This window comes from Dendrobates tinctorius, unplaced genomic scaffold (assembly GCF_039654945.1).
Source record: "Dendrobates tinctorius isolate UK_male_01 unplaced genomic scaffold, ASM3965494v1 ptg000154l, whole genome shotgun sequence".
Taxonomy (NCBI): Eukaryota; Metazoa; Chordata; class Amphibia; order Anura; family Dendrobatidae; genus Dendrobates; species Dendrobates tinctorius.
In genome coordinates, this window is record NW_027361821.1 from 573,949 (window position 1) to 592,659 (window position 18,711).

At 44.7% G+C, this 18,711-nt stretch overlaps 1 protein-coding gene across 5 annotated transcripts in view; it reads right to left on the minus strand.

Moving 5' to 3' along the window:
• LOC141050881 (uncharacterized) overlaps positions 1 to 18,711 on the minus strand; it is a 90,284-nt gene that overhangs the window by 33,936 nt on the left and 37,637 nt on the right. For all 5 annotated transcript variants that reach the window (XM_073547548.1, XM_073547549.1, XM_073547547.1 and 2 more), the window contains 4 exons: positions 18,023 to 18,128; positions 11,384 to 11,573; positions 10,985 to 11,042; positions 10,839 to 10,894 (listed from right to left, as the gene is read on the minus strand). In XM_073547548.1, coding sequence (XP_073403649.1) covers positions 10,839 to 10,894; positions 10,985 to 11,042; positions 11,384 to 11,573; positions 18,023 to 18,128 — 410 coding nt within the window. The remainder of the gene's footprint in view (positions 1 to 10,838; positions 10,895 to 10,984; positions 11,043 to 11,383; positions 11,574 to 18,022; positions 18,129 to 18,711) is intronic.

The window sequence follows — 18,711 nt, forward strand, 5'->3', positions numbered from 1 at the left end:
AGGGGCTACATACAAAGTTATAGATATCGTTAACAGTGAACAAATTTACAATGACAGACTGGTGCAGAGGAGAGAAGAAACAAATTCACACAGTGCTTAAGTCAGAGAAGCATTCTGTAATGCTGTAGAAGCCCCCGATGTAACCTGAAAGATAAGAAAAAAAGCTAGATTATACTCACCGGGGGGGGGGGTCGGTCCGGTCCGATGGGTGTCGCGCCTCCCATTTTCTAGCGATGACGTCCTCTACTTTCCTTCCTGTCGTGGCTCCAGCGCTCTGCAGTGTTGAGGGCAGAGCAGAATACTGCAGTGCGCAGGTGCTGGACCTCTCCCGGCGCCTGCGTACTGCAGGACTCTGCTCTGCCCTCAACAGGTCAGAGCAGTGCGCCTGCGCAGGAGCCACAACAGGAAGGAAAGAAGAGGACGGCATCGTATGAAGATGGGAGGCGCCAGACAGCAACACCCATCGGACCGGACCGCCCCCAGTGAATATAATCTAACTCTTTTTTCTTATCTTTCAGGTTACAGAATTCTGTAGATAAGCCCCTGATGTCGGTGCCGGCAGCTCATATTCGAAAAAAGGGGTGACAGATTCCCTTTAAGAGTCAGACAGTGGTCAAATAATATCAGGCGCAGCCAAGTGGCCTTTGCCATAATTCCCTGAAGGTATCAGATCACATGGTTTAGCGTACCCAACTGGGGATGGTGGGGGTCTATCACAACCAGTATAAAAAGGGTGATGGCCAAGCAGTACTATTTTATGCTTCTACAGTGTAGGGATAGGAGATCAGAGTGCACTGCTCATTCCACCTAGAGACTGAAAGGCCAAATTTTAATTGTGTTGTTGTACTGCACTAATGTTGTTGAAGCACATTAAAAATGGGAGCAGTAGTGTTAGTCTGAATAGTAATCCAAAAGATTCAATTGGGATAGGAAGGTGCTGTAGCTGCATAGTCATTGCGAATATGAACGCATTAACCTATAATATACAAATTATTGCAATTACACATGCTGTGTTATACACGTTTATTTCCTTTGTGTACTGGAACACAAAAAAAGAAAAAGGCAACATTGGACAATTTCACAAAAAAAAAAATTATGGACCAGACAAGATTGTTGACTCCTTTCCAAAAATGTGGGTAAACAACTTTGTTTCAAGCATGCAATGCTCGTTCAAACTCACCAGTGGCAAGTAACAGGTGTGGGCACTATGAAAATCACACCTGAAATCACATAAAATTGGAGTTGACTCAATCTTTGCATTGTGTGTCTGTGTGTGCCACATTAAGCATGGAGAACAGAAAGAGGGGAGGAGAACCGTTTGAGGACAAAAATAATTGAACAATATCAACAATCTCAAGGTTACAAGACCATCTCCAGAGATCTTGATGTTCCTTTGTCCACAGTGTACAACATAAATCAATAAGCCTACAACCATGGCACTGTAGCTAATCTCCCTAGATGCGGACGGCAGAGAAAAATTGATGAAAAGTTGCAATGCAGGATAGTCCAGATGGTGGATAAGCAGCCCCAATCACGTTCCAAAGAAATTCAAGCTGTCCTGCAGGCTCAGGATACATCAGTGTCAGCACAAATAATTTGTCAACATTTGAATTAAATGAAACGCCATGGCAGGAGACCCAAGAGGACCCCAGTGAAGACACAGACAAAAAAAAAAAAAAAAAAAAAAAAAAAGGAGGTAGATTGCAGTTTGTCAAAATAAATGTAAGTGATCGAAAATCCTTCTGGGAAAGTTTCTTGTGGACAGATGAGACCAAGTTAGAGCTTTTTGGTAAATCACATCACTCTACCGTTTACCAAAAATGTAATGAGGTCTAGAAAGAAAAGAACACAGTACCTACAATAAAATATGATGGAAATTCAAAGATGTTTTGGTGTTGATTTGCTGCCTCGGGCACTGGGTGCCTTGACAGTGTGCAAGGCATCATGAAATCTGAAGATCACCAAAGGATTTTGGGCTGCAAAGTATTGTGCAGCGTCAGAAAGCTGGGATTGTGCCCTATGTCATAGGTCTTCCAGCAGGACAATGACCTCAAACATACTTCAAGAAGCCCCCAGAAATGGATGGCAACAAAGCACTGGAGAGGTCTGAAGTGGCCAGAAATGAGTCCAGATCTAAATCCCATTGAACACCTGTGGAGAGATCTTAAAATTGCTGTTGGGAGAAGGCACCCTTTAAAGGGAACCTGTCACCCCCCCAGGCGTTTTTAAATAAAAGAGCCACCTTGTGCAGCAGTAATGCTGCATTCTGTCAAGGTGGCTCTTTTACTTAGCGTCCATCCAGCGCAGAAAGTTTTTAAAATTGGTCAAAAATACCTCAATTTTGACTGGGGGGGCAGGTCTTTCCCCCTCTGACAGACACCTCACATCCAGGACTCATTTCTTCCTTGAGTCTTGTCTCTGCCTCCTCAGTGTTCTTTTGAAATCCTGACGCCTGCGCTATACTATATTTTCTTGTGCATGCGCAGTTAGTGCTGCCCGGGCTGTCACATCACATCCTGGCCTTCCTATTGCGCCTGCATGGACGCGCGGCCAGAGATCCCGCCCTTCAGCCGCTTATGATTTATTCACACTGTGGGGCTGGGAATCTTGGGAATGAGAGCCGCAGAGAACTACTGCGCATGCCCAAGGTTTTCAGGGAGAAATACTTCAATTTTGGGAAACAATTTCAAATTGTGCAAACATTTTCAGCCATGACTGTACTGCAGTAGCAACACCTGAGTAACCGCAATTTTTATTTTTTTTTAAATCACACACTGCAATTGCAAACCAACAAGACAGTTTAATACCATGTGTCCTAATTTTTCCTAATTTTGCCAGAACAGAAGAATCATAAAACATAGGACTGTGTGTCACTGACCGGGACATTTCCTCCACATTTCTTTGTTGTAGCAGGCCAATATTAAGCTCTTACATTCCACCTGAATACTGAGGCCTTTTGTAGGTGTACACTTTTGGGACATGAAACTAAAAGCTTTTCTTGTCAGTTCTTTTTTTGGAAAGTACTGGGGGTATTATTTCGAAAATAAAATTTTTTTATACAGATTAAAATTTTTGAAATGCCAGTTTTTGTACGGTATTCTCTGGCGTATAAGATGACTGGTCGTATAAGACGACCCCCAACTTTTCCAGTCAAAATGCAGAGTATGGGATATACTCGCTGTATAAGACTACCCCCTCCTCCAATGCACATACAATAAAAATTAAAAAAAACAAAAAACAAGCATTTGAATTACAATTACCATACTGAATTAAAATCTAATGACATGCAGGTACTTAGCAGGAAAATTGTCACTCAAACATAAGGCTGTTTGTCATCAGACATATAAATATGAAACAGTGCAAGTGGATTAAACTTTTCCTAATTCACTCTAAAGCTGAAAGGAAGGATAAAACAAACCCATAGGAGCTGCCATGCTGTTTGTTTTCCAAGCTGTCAACCAAACTGGAACTGATGAGGATAGAAGGAAGATAAACAATAGAGAGAGCAAGTGCCAGGCAAGTCCCTGGAGAGTTAGCAAAGCCCATCATAACTGCAAGCTATGGTATTTTTAAAGGTTTTGCTGGTGTAAGGGGGTACAGAGATGAGTTCATGCCCCACACGCCTTACATACGTCCCTGCAGAACTGATATACTTTGTATACCTGATATATTTTGTGTAATGTCTTGTATATATCTATATATATATATATATATATATATATAAAACTGAATGAATATAATATAATATTATATATATATATATATATATATATATATATATATATATATATATATATATATATATATATATATATATATCCCCAACCAATCACAAAGCATCTTTAATTTCACCAAAGCTGTTCAAAAGAAGCTGAGCTGTGATTGGTTGCTATGAGCAACAGTTTTCCTTGCAACCAATCACTAAGCATCTCTCATTTCACCAGAGCTGGTTAAAAGAAGCCGAGCTGTGATTGGTTGCTATGAGCAAGATTTCCCACTTGACAACACCTCAGCAGACACTGACATGGTGGGAGAATTCTAGCATTCCCAGGAACATACGCTTCCAGCCATTATCTGCCACCCAAAAAGGAGCAGAGAGCACGACAGAAATGAATCCCCCCCCTCCTGTACCCATACACCCAATCCCACATCCTCCATCCTATAGGCACATCTTCCCTCTTAAAGGGATCATTGGTATCGAAGTCAGAGCAACTCCATCCAGTGCTTTAGTTTTGACCCCAGGCCTCTCTTAAAGGGATCCCCGGTATGGAAGATAGGACTGTTCAACTCTGTGACGGGATGATGTGGGATATTAGTGGTAGTTGTCCGGTTGCTCTGGCTGACGGGATGATGTGGGATATTAGGTGTAGTAGTCCGGAAGCTCTGGCTGACACTCTGCACGCCATCTTGACTGAAAAAAACAAATGTAGAAATTTTTGCAAATTTTATTAAAAAAGAAAAACTGAAATCTCACATGGTCATAAGTATTCAGACCCTTTGCTCAGTATTAAGAAGCACCTTTTGAGCTAGTACGGCCATGAGTCTTTTTGGGAATGATGCAACAAGTTTTTCACACCTGGATTTGGGGATCCTCTACTATTCTTCCTTGCAGATCCTCTCCAGTTCCACCAGGTTGGATGGTGAACGTTGGTGGACAGCCATTTTCAGGTCTCTCCAGAGATGTTCAATTAGGTGTAGGTCAGGGCTCTGGCTGGGCCAGTCAAGAATTGTCACAGAGTTGTTCTGAAGCCACTCCTTTGCTATTTTAGCTGTGTACCTATATTTCTCTGCTGGATCTGTGCATCATGAATAGTAGTATGTGTTAAAAGGGGGGGGGCCCACTGAGACTCTTGCCTAGGCCTCTCAAAAACCTGGAGCCAGCCCTGGCTACTGAGAATCCCTTTTCCTCTAGTAGTGACTTTTTAAATTTCAGGCTGTCAACTGCAGCCCAGATCTCTGAGGGACGCTGTGTTAGAGAGTCCTAGACCTCTGTCACTGACATTACTCTCAGCCAATAGAACTATGGCCTTATCGGCCAAAAAAAGGGCTATCAAAATCACCCTGGCTCTGTCCTCCCTGATCTTCCTCAGAACCGCTGGTATGAGGCATATTGGAGGGAAGGCATACAGGAGACCTGATATCCACTCTGTCCTGAAGGCGTCTACTGACGATGGTCTGTCCGCTGGACTTAGGGAGCAGAATTTCCGAACCTTCCTGTTGGGTTTTTTGAGGCAGAGATCTATACTGGGATTTTCCCACATGTGTCTTATCCGTTGAAAAAAACGGATTCTTTTTGGTACTACTTTCCTTGCCTCAAGTGGTTCCTGCTCAGACAGTCTGCCTTCAGGTTGTCTATACCTCGGATATTCAGGGCCGATAAAGAGAGGGACTGGTGTTCTGCCAGAGTCATGATCCAGCCTCAAGCTGTTTAGCGGAGGCCCTTTGACATGAGCAGTCACCTTCAGCCTGAAAGGGACGGTGATTATCTGCCTCAAGGACTGAGAACGGGTGTCTCCCTGGTGGTTTACCTATGCAACCACTGCTTAGTTGTCCTGATAGGACTCTCACGTGGTGTCCACTTTAAGTGTGGTAACAATTCCTCTGGCGTTTTTTTGATTGTTAGAATTTCTCAATCGTTCGAGGATAGATTCTTTTCCTCCTGGGCCCAGGGATCCTGGAGCCATAATGTGTCTAGATGGGCTCCCCACCACCAAGGACTAGTGTCCGTTGTGACCACTTTGGAGGCAGTGTGTGTGTGTGTGCCAGGTACTCCCCTCGGAGAGGACTATCAGTAACCACCACCTGAGTGACTGGAGTACAGAGTCCGGAAGGGTGAGCTTTTGCTCTAACCTTCCCTGCAGTTCCCTGTTGTTCTGCAACACACACCTTTACAGTTCCATTTTGCGGAACTGGGCCCATTTCACTGTTGGTATGCAGGAGGTGAGGGACCCCAACACCAACATGGTCCTCCACAGAGCTCTCTCTGGCTTTTTTTTATCTCCCTTGTCTTCCTCTGGGAGGTGATGCTCCTGCTCCACTGAGCTCATTGTTAACCTCAAAATTTTCTAGATCATTGCTGGTTCCAGTTTGGATTTTTTTTTTTTTTGGAGGTCCAGCTGCCATCCTAACATCTATAGTGTTTTCATCACTATTCTGACTTGATCTTGACAGTAAGGGAGATTTCTTCCCCATTATCAAGAAGTTATCCCGATAGGGTATCATCAGAGCATCTTTCCTTCTGAGGTGAACTGTGATTTCTGCAATTAGCCTTGTGAAAACTTGAGGGCTATCACTACTGCACAGGGCAGGGCCCTGTATTGGAAGTGACACTACTGAGACCCATCTGGACTGTCACTGAGACGTATATGGTATTATTGCCGGATCTGGTGATAAGTGTTCGTGAGATCTCGGAACTGTTATATAACGTTCGAGGAAGGAGGAATTGTACTGCTCCTTATAGTCTCCACTGGGATTATCAGATACCTATTGAGGTATTTTCAGAATTATAATTGACCTCCAGGAACTTATCTGGGCTTCTACTGAAATCTTTTCCAGGACTTGTTTGTCTAGGAGTGAGGTTGTTTCCCATGCCAGACTGTCTTTCTTTGAGAGGATTGCATATGTCCTCTTGGAAGCCAGTGGTGGAACCTTAACTCCAGAACTGATCCCACAATTTGCCGGATCCAGGTGTTAGACGACAACCTCTCCCAAGCTGGGAGGAAGTGCACCTGAGAATGCCTGTCACTGGAAGGGTTTTTTGGAGTCTTTGGAGGGTTTGCTAAAATAGAAGCCTCTCCCACCTATGGATCGTTTGTCAGAGCTGTTTCTGTCTCGATCCTTATATTGCCATCTCCTGGATTTCCGGCCCTTCCGAAAGGAGCGCCGAAAGAGGCCTGAAGATGGCTGTCTTTTGGGAAAATTTTCTTTTTTGTTGTCGGTTTTCCCTCATACGTCATCCAAAGTCTGACCAAAATTGGAAATTTCCTTCACACGGTAAAGGGCAGAGTTACATCTTTGCCTGGGTGTCCCCCAGCCAGCATTTAAGCCATCCTGCACAGCGTCCTATATTAGCTAAAGTTCTTTGTGCTTGCGGGCTGGTCTCCCCTTCCGGTCCCAGCCCAGCCTCAAGCTGCATTGTGGTTGCCACCTGACGTATACAGTCACGCTCAGCCTAGAATGGCCGGTGGCCTAATTTGCTGTATAGCATTGCTGAATCCTGCTGAAGTTTCAGCTTGGAATACTGCCGCTGCTCTTATGGCTGGTATTGCCTTTAGGATAGTCTCCCTGGGGATTCCTTGCTCTAGATGATCTTCTAGGTTATTGATCCATATCTTAAGGGATCTAACCACACCAGTGGCCGCGATGGCCGGTCTAAGTGTTTCAGCTGAGGTCTCCCAGGCTGGTTTAAGACAATTATCTGTCTATCAGAGGTTCTTTCAGGGAACCTAAATCCTTTAAGGAGCAGGGAGGACTTTCTGGTGACCTTTGATATCGCTACATCAATTTCGAAGCCTTATCCCAGGAGGAGGATGCCTCTTCATCAAAAGCGTACCTCCTTTACAGGGAATTGATTATGGGACTTCCTCTCTGGTTTTCCCATTCCCTTTTAATGAGTCACTGCCAAAAATAGGGAAGACTTTACATTTTTCCTCATAGCAAGCTTGTCGAACATAAGTTCTATGGCTTTTGCATCTACCAGCCCCACGGTAGGTCAGACTGCTTTAATAAGCGTGTCCGCACTGTATCCTCTACTAGGAACATATCTTTCTCATCTGAGCTACCTTCTCAGTAGCGAGTTTTAACAGAGTCCCCCTCTGATCCCTATGGTCTTCCTGAGAGACCAATGAGGAGCTGGTCTATCCCTTGCTTTGCTATCCATGTTTGTTGACTGAAAAGCCCTTCCTGATTGTAGACTTCTGACAATCAGGGATCTCCAGCTCTCAGCAGAGCGGGTGTCTCTTCCTCTACTGTTCTAACAGTACAGGTCTGACAACCCCTTATTCCTAAGGGACTTTTTTTTTTTTTTTTTTTTTAACATAAGGAATATTCCTTATTCCTAGCATTTAATTTACCCCTTTTTTAGGGACCTCCAATGCTCTACCCCACCAATGTATGTAAGAAGAGGGGAGAGAGGAGACAAGAGAGCGAGAGCGAGAGCGAGAGCGAGAGCGAGAGCGAGAGCGAGAGCGAGAGCGAGAGCGAGAGCGAGAGAAAAAGAGAACAGACATTATCGTACTGGACTTTCTCGAAGCACACTCACCACTCGGACGCTTCACAAGACGGGTACCAGATCTGGAGGCTGACTGGTCTGTACACATGACTCACATCGGGACTGTGGACCCCTCCTTGTTAACCCATGACGATCCTCCCGTACGCTGTCCGAGCAGCTTCCACTGTATTTATGGCGCGTCTGGCTCCTCTCATCTGAGCGAGACCGCTACTCCTGCACCTCATGGCGCGGCTGTAAGTGCTCTGGCAAAAAAGGCTCTCAATCTTAACAAGTTAGCTGCTTTCAGATGAGAACAGTCACATTCAACTTGGAATGGTTGGTGACCCCTGCCAGCACTTCTGACAGCATTACCCCATTTTTTTTTTTTTTAATTAACTGATCACCTGGTTGATCCTGCACCTGCCGGTCACCTGCGCTTCCTGGGTGTTATCCACATGCGCACTACATTCGACTTGTTTGCACCCCCAGTAACCACTACTGGTGTGTGCTGATCTCCTCCCCGTGCATACCCCGGAGCGCGCTCCCTTTCTGCGCTCGGGGAGTCTTTCTGGCCAGTTCCTGGTGCGCGTCTCTGTCCTGCCACTATCGGGCGCATCACTTCCGGTGCGCGCGCGGATCCCGGCATTCTTCTGACGCCCGGCCGCCATGACACCCGGCACCGCCGCCCCCTCCCTACTTGGACCTGCCCGGAGGGGGCGATAACGCTGCACCACCCCTGGCTACCAAGACGCTCGGTCACCTCCACCATACCGGTGCTGGATTTTACCTGGAGGGAGCGATCACGCCGCTGGCCACCACTGTTCTGCAGGTACTGCTTCTTCTTTATGGCCCAAACGGTGATCGGCGTCCTGCGCTCAACAGGGAGGGATTCCGAGAGTGTCCTCCAAGGAGTCTTACCTCTGCCCGGGCACCGATGTGCTTCAAGGGCTGCATAGCCACCACATGTCAACAGGGAGGGAGCACAAAAGTGGCCTCCGTGGACTTCTATGGGGTATGTCGGCATCTGGGAGGGTACACCCAATGTGGTCTCCGAGGCATCAAACTTAACCCGGGCAATTGCCTCACGGGCTGTGGCCATGCACTCGCTCGGGGGGGGGGCATAGGAATATATGGCCCCCGAGGCGACTACTGGTACCTGGCGACGGGTGTAGCAGACCGGTGCCTGCCAGTAATTACCCGACCCAGGCATCCTCTTCTTTTTTCTTCCAGAATCTTCAAGAGGTTTTCATCTTGAGGGTTCCCCATCGAAGACAGGAAACCAACTGATGCGGCGAGAGGAGCTGACCCTTTTATCTTGAAGGTTTCCTGTCCTCATTGGGCGAATCCCCTCTCTCGCGGTGCCGTCATGTAGAATGGAAAAAAGACGGTAGTTTCGGATTACAATGCATTTTAGTTAAGGGGGTAGATAAAAAAAAAACAAAAAAACAAAAACAAAACACAAACGACAACTTTATTTTAAGTTAAAACAAAATTTTATTTTTTTAAGTTATCTACCCCCTTAACCAAAATTTTTTTATTTTTAAAGCTTTGCACAGTCTACCTCAACGACACCATAACACTTTGATATTAATGGAATGTAAATGTCAATCAATGCAATATTGTTTCTGCCCCTTATACTCCTATCCCACAGCATCCCAAGGTCTAAGGAAGATACTTCACTAGAACAACTTTTTCCAGGTAATTTATTGGAAGGGAACAGTAAAACTTTGTACTCCTTAATAAACACTTGGGGTGGGAAGAGATGGAGGACCAAATTATAATGCTACAGAGAGGAGCCAGAAGACTACAGCATCTGATTTCTCTTACTCCTGCACTGATTAGAAGCACTTCACCTTCATATTAAACGGTGCAGGTTTAATTTAGCAGCGCTGGGGTTAATCTGCTCAGTTGAGAGCTCTTGGAAGATTGCTATTCTTGCTACCTAAAATAAATGGGATAATTTTTGTATGACTTGTATAAAAAAAATGCTATTGGGAAAGGAAAAGAGCTCTTGAAACTCTGCAAACATAATTTTCGTGCAACCTCTTGTGAAAAAGCCACTTTTTCCAGTTTGCACCACCTGAGTATAAAAACACCAGCAAGGCAGGCATCTGCCCCTCCAAAAGGGATGATTTTTTACCATTTATACAATTTAAGTTTGCCAAACAAGTCTGATACTGCAGCGCGTTAACTTTTCTGCTATTTACCACCAGTTACTAGCTGTTTTCACCTAGCCAGATAGGTTGAGGTCACTTGGATATTATTAAGGCTGTATTTGCACTGAAGAGCTCAAAAGGGATTCAATACAGTCTTAGGAGATCTTCCAGTGACATACAACAATTTTAAGTGCAATTAGAGGCTGTGCAGTATTGTGATTCAAGGTAAAAAAATGTACCGCAAATCAAATTTTTGTGGATTATTTGGTAAAGACAACAAATACAAATTTCAATAAGTTCAATCATCTCTAGTACCATGCATTGACTAGAACGCACACACCAAAAAAAAAAAAAAAAAATCAAAAATTGATGTATATGAGAATGCCAAGTGGACAGACTTTACTATTTTTTGAAATGTAAACAGACATCAAATTGCGTATTACTAGCGCCTAAAGTAAAAATGTATTACTTACCATTAGAGAAGTATATTTGGCCGGGAGGTGGTCTATTGTTGAAAGTGACGGGAGGTCTTTAAAAAGAAAGGTCATGTAATCTCATTAATGATTTACAAATACAGATTTGCAAAAAAATATAAAATATAGTACCGACATAGGCTTACCCACTAGGAGGTGGGATGTGAACAGCAGGTGGAGGAACGAGTGGTGGAGGCAACAGTGCTACAATAGGGAGTAACATTTTGTTTCTGTAAATAAAAAGGGTAAATGCACTCCAACATGCATTATGAGCAGACTAGTTATGAAATCCGATGAGAAGTTTTAATTATATACCTGGCATGGCTATTTTAGTATCTGCTGGGAACTCTGCTGGCATGCAATGAAGTTTCTAGTGGTGTTCTAGGTACATACAGTAATAGACTCGATCTTCATAAAACAATAACTACATAAAAATCACTAAAAAGGTGCATTCTTTTTGTATGTGCTCTAATACTGCAGTTTCAGTAAATTACTGAACATAAAATAAATGTGTTTCTCATAGCACATCTTGCAATTACAATCACCTGGAGGGTGCAAGGTTGGTGGAACATGAGTAGGTGGAGGAGGACGCTGGAAGAAAAGAGGAGGTGGAGGAAGCCCATTGAATGGTGGAGGATTATGGACAATAGATGGTGGAGGAGGAAGAAGAAGAGGAGGCGGCGTCTGCTGATGTTGCATGATAGGATGAGGCTTGTATTCCTGATTATCACCCACCTTTAGAAGGAGATATATTAGTCACCATTAATCATTGGATCTAGATTTTTTCCCCCTAATTCTGCTACATAAACAAGCTGCCTCAAATGACTGATGGATATTTACACTTTCAAACAAATACAGTCTTCCTCTGATGGTGCTTTTTTTACAGTGTTATTGCTATACAGAGTATACCCTATGGGCCAGATTCATCAAGACCACCATTTTTCATACTGGTATTGATGAGGGGGTGTGCTGGATTAATGAGCATGTGCATGCATCATCAATCTGGAGCCTCCTGATGAGTGGTGTGTGCGCCTCTGTGCACCTGCACCATACCAAACATCTTATACTAGTCAGGTACTGGAGTGAGATTCTTGGCATAGGGAGTTACACAGCTTGCGATGAATTAGATGGATTGCTCCTAAATTTTGCTACTTTTCAAAGCTTTTACATCAGAATTCTGGCTTGAAAGCTTTGATGTGTTGAGCCCTATATATTTATAAAATTGGTGCATTTAGTGTACAATTTAATGAAAACTTTGTCAGCCTGCCAGCATCAATGTAACCTCTTTTGATGGGAGGAAAATCACAGCTATAATCTAAAACATCCTAGGACAGACAAGGATAGTACTCAGTCACTATGGAGGCTGTCCCCAAGTGTACACTGCAAAAAAAAAAAAAAAAAAAAAAAAAAAACCCCCTATAATTGACAAACATTTACCAAAATAAAATCAATTGTTACTTACCAGTAACAGTGTTTTTCGGAGCCCATGACAGCACCATGAGAGAGGGGATTCGCCATGCTGGGACAGGAAACCTACAGACATAAAAGGGCGGCACCTCTCTCCTGCAACAGTTGGATTACAGAGCATGAGAAGACCTCCCAGGTTAGTATAAATTATTTCAAACCCAAAATAACTTTCCACACATGATTATGCAAAGGTAAAAAGTGCTCACCCACATGTGAAAGGAGGGAATACAAGGGTGCCGTCATGGGCTCCAAAAAACACCATTACCGGTAAGTAACTAAGCATTTATTCAGTCTCCCATGACAGCACCATGAGAGAATTACAGAGAGGTAAGGAAATTAAGGAGGGACCACAGCCTGAAGCACCCTTCTCCCAAATGTGAGATCGAAGGAGGCACCCATATCAAGCCTATAATGTTTGAAAAACGTGGAGGGAGAAGACCATGTAGCCACCTTACATATCTCCTCAATCAACACCTCCGATCTCTCTGCCCAGGAAGTTGCCACGGCTCGTGTGGAGTGAGCTCGCAGAGCCTCTGGAACTGCTTTACCACTTGTTGTACAGGCCAAATAAATTTCTTCCCTGATCCCCCTAATTAAAGTGCTTTTAGAGAGTTTAAGCCCATCCCTAGCTCCCTGAAAGGTGACAAAGAATTCTCTTTCTTCCAAGGGTCAGTTATTGAGATATTTCTAAGTAGGCATCTTCTAACATCTAGTGAATGGAACCTCTCTTCCCTTTGATTCCCGGGATTGGCACAGAAGGAAGGAAGAAGCATCTCCTACAGCCTGTGAAACTTAAGAGGCTACCTGCGTAAGATATGAGGGTTCCGGCTTCAAAATGACCCCATCTTCCCTAAACTAGGTATGTAGTGGAATTCTGGACAGGGCCAGAACGTCACTAACCTTATGGGCTGATGTTAATGCAACGAGAAGGGCCGTTTTAAAGGATAGAATCTTTATTGGGGCTACCTCAATGGGCTCAAAAGGGAGACTGTCAACACCGCTAGAACTAGGTTCAAATCCCAAGGTATTAACCTCTAAGGATGAGACTAGACCCAGCCGATGCCCTAATAAACCACCAACTGTTACCTGGACTTTGAGGGTGTTTGTGGATAGTCGTATCTCTAGGCCCTTTTGTAGGAATTCCAAAACTTGGTCTCTCTGAACCATTCCTCCGACCTCCTCGCCTGAGGTTGATAGAAATTTGTTCCAAGTTCTAGTATATATCCTTGATTTGGATGCTTTCCTACTCTAAAGTGGTTACAAGGTTATGAGAAAACCCTTTACCTATCCATAGGGCCCTCTCAAATTCCACGCCGTCAGATGTAAACTGGACACTCGTGGATGGAAGATTGGTCCCTGGGACAGGAGGTCTGGGAGTTCCTGAAGAACCCATGGGTTGATGATTAGGATAACACATGCCCTGTCCTCTCAGATCTTCCTCAACACCAACAGAATTAGTGCCATCAGGGGAAAGGCATATGCTAGATTGAAGTCCCACTGAATCAACAGAGCATCTAATGCTTGTGGACCTTCTCTGGGGTTTAGAGAACAGAACAGACGCACCTTCCTGTTCTCTCTGTTGGCAAAGAGGTCTATGTCCAGCCATCCCCACATACGCATAATCTGGACAGTTTAGTTTAACACCCATTCTGCCTGAGCTGGTTGCAGCTTAGGAAGTCAGCCTTGATGTTCTGCTTTCCTCTTATGCGTAGGGAGGTAAACGACAGCAGATGAGCTTCGGCCATCAGAAATATACGTTCCGTCACTTCCATCAAAGACCTGGGCCGGGTACCCCCCTGGTGGTTGATGTAGGCTACAGTTACCTGATTATCGGAAAATACTCTGACATGTTGACCCTATAAGGATATAATGAGCCATCTTATTGCCAGCTCCACTGCCAACAATTCTTTTAGGTTAGATGAATCAGCCTACTCACTGCTTGTCCACCTCCCCCGGACCCACACCTCCCCCAAATGAACCCCCCAACCCATGGGGCTAGGATCTGTAGTGATAATCCAGTATATATGGTTTTCCCAGGGACCACCACTGGACAAGTTTGATAAACTTAACCACCAAAGAAGGGACTGTATTGTACAGGGGGACAGAGAGATATTCCTTTCCAGACACCCAAGTTGGCGATCGTTATGTAATACTTCCCACTGTGAGGTTCTAGTATGAAATTGAGAGACAAAAAAACTAACTAGCACATCCAAACTAGTGTGAATAGGTGCATACCAGGAGGAGCTACCTCCATATACAATATACAAAATAATGTTGCACTCTATCATGCTAAAGCAGGTCAATATAGAATATGAAGTCTGAATAGCAATACAGCTATAAAGTATTAGGAAAAAATTGAGACGCTTAGCATATAACTTGGCCAAATTATACCTGCCCATCAACCAACGTCAAGGTGGCCTCAAAGTCTGATCCCATATATCCCAGAAACTTTTGTTTCCACTTTCTGCCTTGTCGCGTGCTGGCCATCGGGCACTCTGCAGTAAGGGTGGTGTGTATATCATTAGTACAAGGCTCGAAATACACTCCGAAACCTCCGATCCGTCACAGCCAGGGTTCCCCGATACCACCAGGACACTAGGATGCCACCAGTTCCTCGTTTGATACTAAAACTTATATCAGGTCAGGAACCAACTCAAAAGGTAGAGTATTTTGGCACAGAGTACGTGTCGGTTCAATCATAGAGCAAGGAAAACAAAACTGCTAAATTTATAAGTTTACTCCAGAAAATCTAGGCAGTTTTTACAAAACTACGAAAGGAGACAAAATACAGTGTATACAGACAGCTATAAAAAGGATTAAAATATGAAACTTAATACATCTCAGTCACTGGTATAAACGTGTCGACGTGGGGGAGGGGAGTTCCCAAAGAAAAGATTCAGTCCAAAGCATGGATGTTCGCTGTCGACCCCAGGTCTGAACACCCTGCAAAATGGCTGTTCCTGTTTTATACTTTGCCCATAAACCTGGGGACTTCGCCCTTGATGACCTTATTGGGTGGGCTGTGTTAGAGGATGTACACCCCTTTTGAAAAGTTATTAAAAACTTCTACTTGCCATATCTCTGATTTCACAGAGGCAGAAACAGAGACTTGCAGTTGCGTGGCTGCATTGTGAAACTCAGTGTTACACAGCACAAACCAAATGGAGGTGGGGCAGCAGGAGCCCTGTATGTGTACATCTTTGGGCAATAGGAAATACTTCATATTTTCCTGACAGCCGATACAGATTCCTCTAACGGGTACCTCCTTTCCTTTTTGGTCTCTTCCATTCTCATAAAATGAGAGTGGGATTTTATCATTCAGTGGAAAGGCTCTGCGAGCTCTCTGTTCCACATCCTGTGTGGATTTTTCAGGCTAGGGCACAATAATCCCCATGGTATTATTAACTGCCTTTACCAGCTTATTCACCCGGGCAACTGGGAAGCAGGAACAGCTTGACGGGGCATCCGAAGTTGAAGTTGACGGGGTCGAGAATCTCACCCGAGTCACTTTCACTGTCTGACACCGGGGATCTGGGCTTCCTTATCTTTTCCTTACGGACATCTTCCTGGGAAAGGATCTTACAGATTCCTTAATCTCTGCCCTAATGATCTCCCTCAGGCTAGATGCAAAGTCTGGTGAATGCATGGCTGGCACAGTCTCTTCCCAAAGGAATCTGGTAGCAAGGCCCTACAAATTGTGCACTCTTTATGCCTGGTCTTAGAGGTACACTTCTTCCCCTAGCAGAAATTAGGGAGAGACAAGGGGAAGACTACATCACAGAGCAAACTTTCACAAAGATCACTTACTAGTAAACCGTAACTGAATGGTACCGGAATACGCGGGGGACATCTTTCAACCGAAGCATCCTCCTTAGGGGCTGTTGACTCATGCAGTCTTCTGGAACTCCTCTGACCGGATTTCCTTTCATCCACACGACTACCTCCTGCGCTGCTATGTGATAGTCGCTGGGTCACTCAAATGGGGCTCTTCACTGAGCTTCTGTAGTACAGGTGAATGATGCACCTGTTCCTGCTGCTCTGGCAATGCCACAATTCCTTGCCGGATTATGGGTCTGGAAGCACCTGGTTTTGTCCTGGCCTGCCTTAAATATCCTAGGCCACTCCCCCAATCCAGTAGCCCCCAGACTACCAGGTCAGCAGGTCCTCCACATGGCCTGCCAGCCATGCCCCCGCGACCGTTCCCTGGCATTCCCACCGATGGCAACACCCCCCCTTCCGGCCCGACGTTACCGACCCACATGACTCCGACCGGCACCCTGCTCGTAACCCTGAACGCGCCTGCCCACAGCCCCAGGAATCATGCCTTCTCAGACTTACAGCCGTGCCAGCATATCAACGGTGCGCCCCGGCCACGTCACAAGAGCGCGACGGCCGCCACCACCACCCGGGCCTGCAGGAGGCATCACCGCCGAGCACCAGGACTGCAGCATCACAGCACACACAACGCCGCCAGCCCCAGGCATACTTACCTGCATCTGAGCATCGGACCATGACCAAGCCAGTCATCCTACCCGGACACGGCTTGCCTGTTACCGCACACTATCATGCACCCCCACTGGACCCACTGTGGTGCTTCCAGGGCACCGGACCGGCCAGGGGACCCCCACTGCCTGAGTCGACCAGCCGGGCCTGGGAATAACTTCTATCTTCTACCTTTTTCACAGGTATGTCTGAAGAGGTTCACCCATCAGAGACAGGAAACCAACTGATGAGGGAGAGAGGTGCCGCCTTTTTAGGACTGTAGATTTCCTGTCTCGGAAGGGTGGATTCCCCCTCTCTTGTAGTGCTGTCATGAGAGGTTGAATAAATAAATATACATGTTGCTGTGACTGCACTAGCATATATACACACCCATACTGATCATATGGGAACACCGAATATATGAATTTTGCACCTTATTACTGCCATATGGAATAATGGGCACACTTTGATCAAATTGTGTGAGCCCACCTGTAATCCATATGGCAGTAATAAGGTGCAAAATTCATATATTTAGTGTCTCAAATGTTTAAGTATAGTCTATATAGCTGTAATGTATATCAAACTTCATATATTTAATGTTCCGTATGCCTTTGCAAGCTCAGAATGAGATAGCATATAGAAAATACAATCTCTATGCAGTCACAGCAGCCAGCACCTATATACATTTCATTTTACCAGGTGCTTGTCAAATTTAATTTTTCTACCGTACTAGATTCATATGTTATCCTAAGGTCAGGTTCATACTGCGTTAACGCAGCCCGTTCAACGCATAGCGTTGACAGGCTGCGCTAACGCTATAGCATAACGCGATATGCATTATGCTATATCGCTAGTGCAGATGATTCATCTGCGCTAGCGGTGACGGAGCCTCAGACGCTGCAGCCTGCGTCCGAGGCTCCGTCACTGAATGACGGCACATTGCGAACGCGTGCCGCTTTACGGCATGCGTCACGATGCGCCCAACAATGGAGGGCAATGGCAGCGTTAACGGACCATCTAACGGACTGCCTAAACGCAGTGTGACCCTGGGCTAAGATATCAATGATCTTGTTTGAATCCATTTATCCCATTGGAGGTAAGTAATGATTCGTTTCTTGTTTTATTACATTCCCCAGTTAGCAAAGTTTTCTTTGGATTATGGACAACCCCTTTTCTTAACACCTGTTCCAAATCTATATAAAACGGGACAATTTTATTTGAAAAACTTTGGTCACCTGAATATGAATGTCATCTGAATCTTGAATGTCCCATCTCCTGCCTTCAACGCGGGTGATACTGCAGATCTCACCACCGATTACATCAATTGACTTTGCTTGTTTCCTAACAGAAAAGCAAACAAATATCTCACACACAGTAACTTACTATAGATAAGGCACAAGTGCAAAAGATGAGAAAAATCCAAAAACAAAATGTAATTATGCAGGATAGAATTCACATTTAATTCCAGAACGTAGTTCAGGATTACCACAAGATAAGAAATACATTTTCTGTCTAAGATAAGAAATACATTTTCTGTGTAACTCCAGAGCAGTATTCATAATTCTGCAAAGCTTTAGAGATGAAACTTCACAACACCTCACTTATTAAAAGAGAAGACATCACAACACCTCATATATTAAAAGAGAAGACATCCCATCAAACAAATCCTATTCAGTTATAACCTTTTTAAAAGGACAAGAAACACTGCTGCATAAATGCTGTTAAATATTATGAAATGAGGGTGGTCAATGAGTGGAACAGGCTGCCATGAGGGGTGGTGAGTTCTCCATCAATGGAAGTCTTCAAACAGAGGCTGGACAGACATCTGTCTGGGATTATTAAGTGAAGGCTGCATTGAACAGGGGTTTGGACATGATGACCCTGGAGGTCCCTTCCAACTCTAAAGGCCCCGTTACGCGCAACG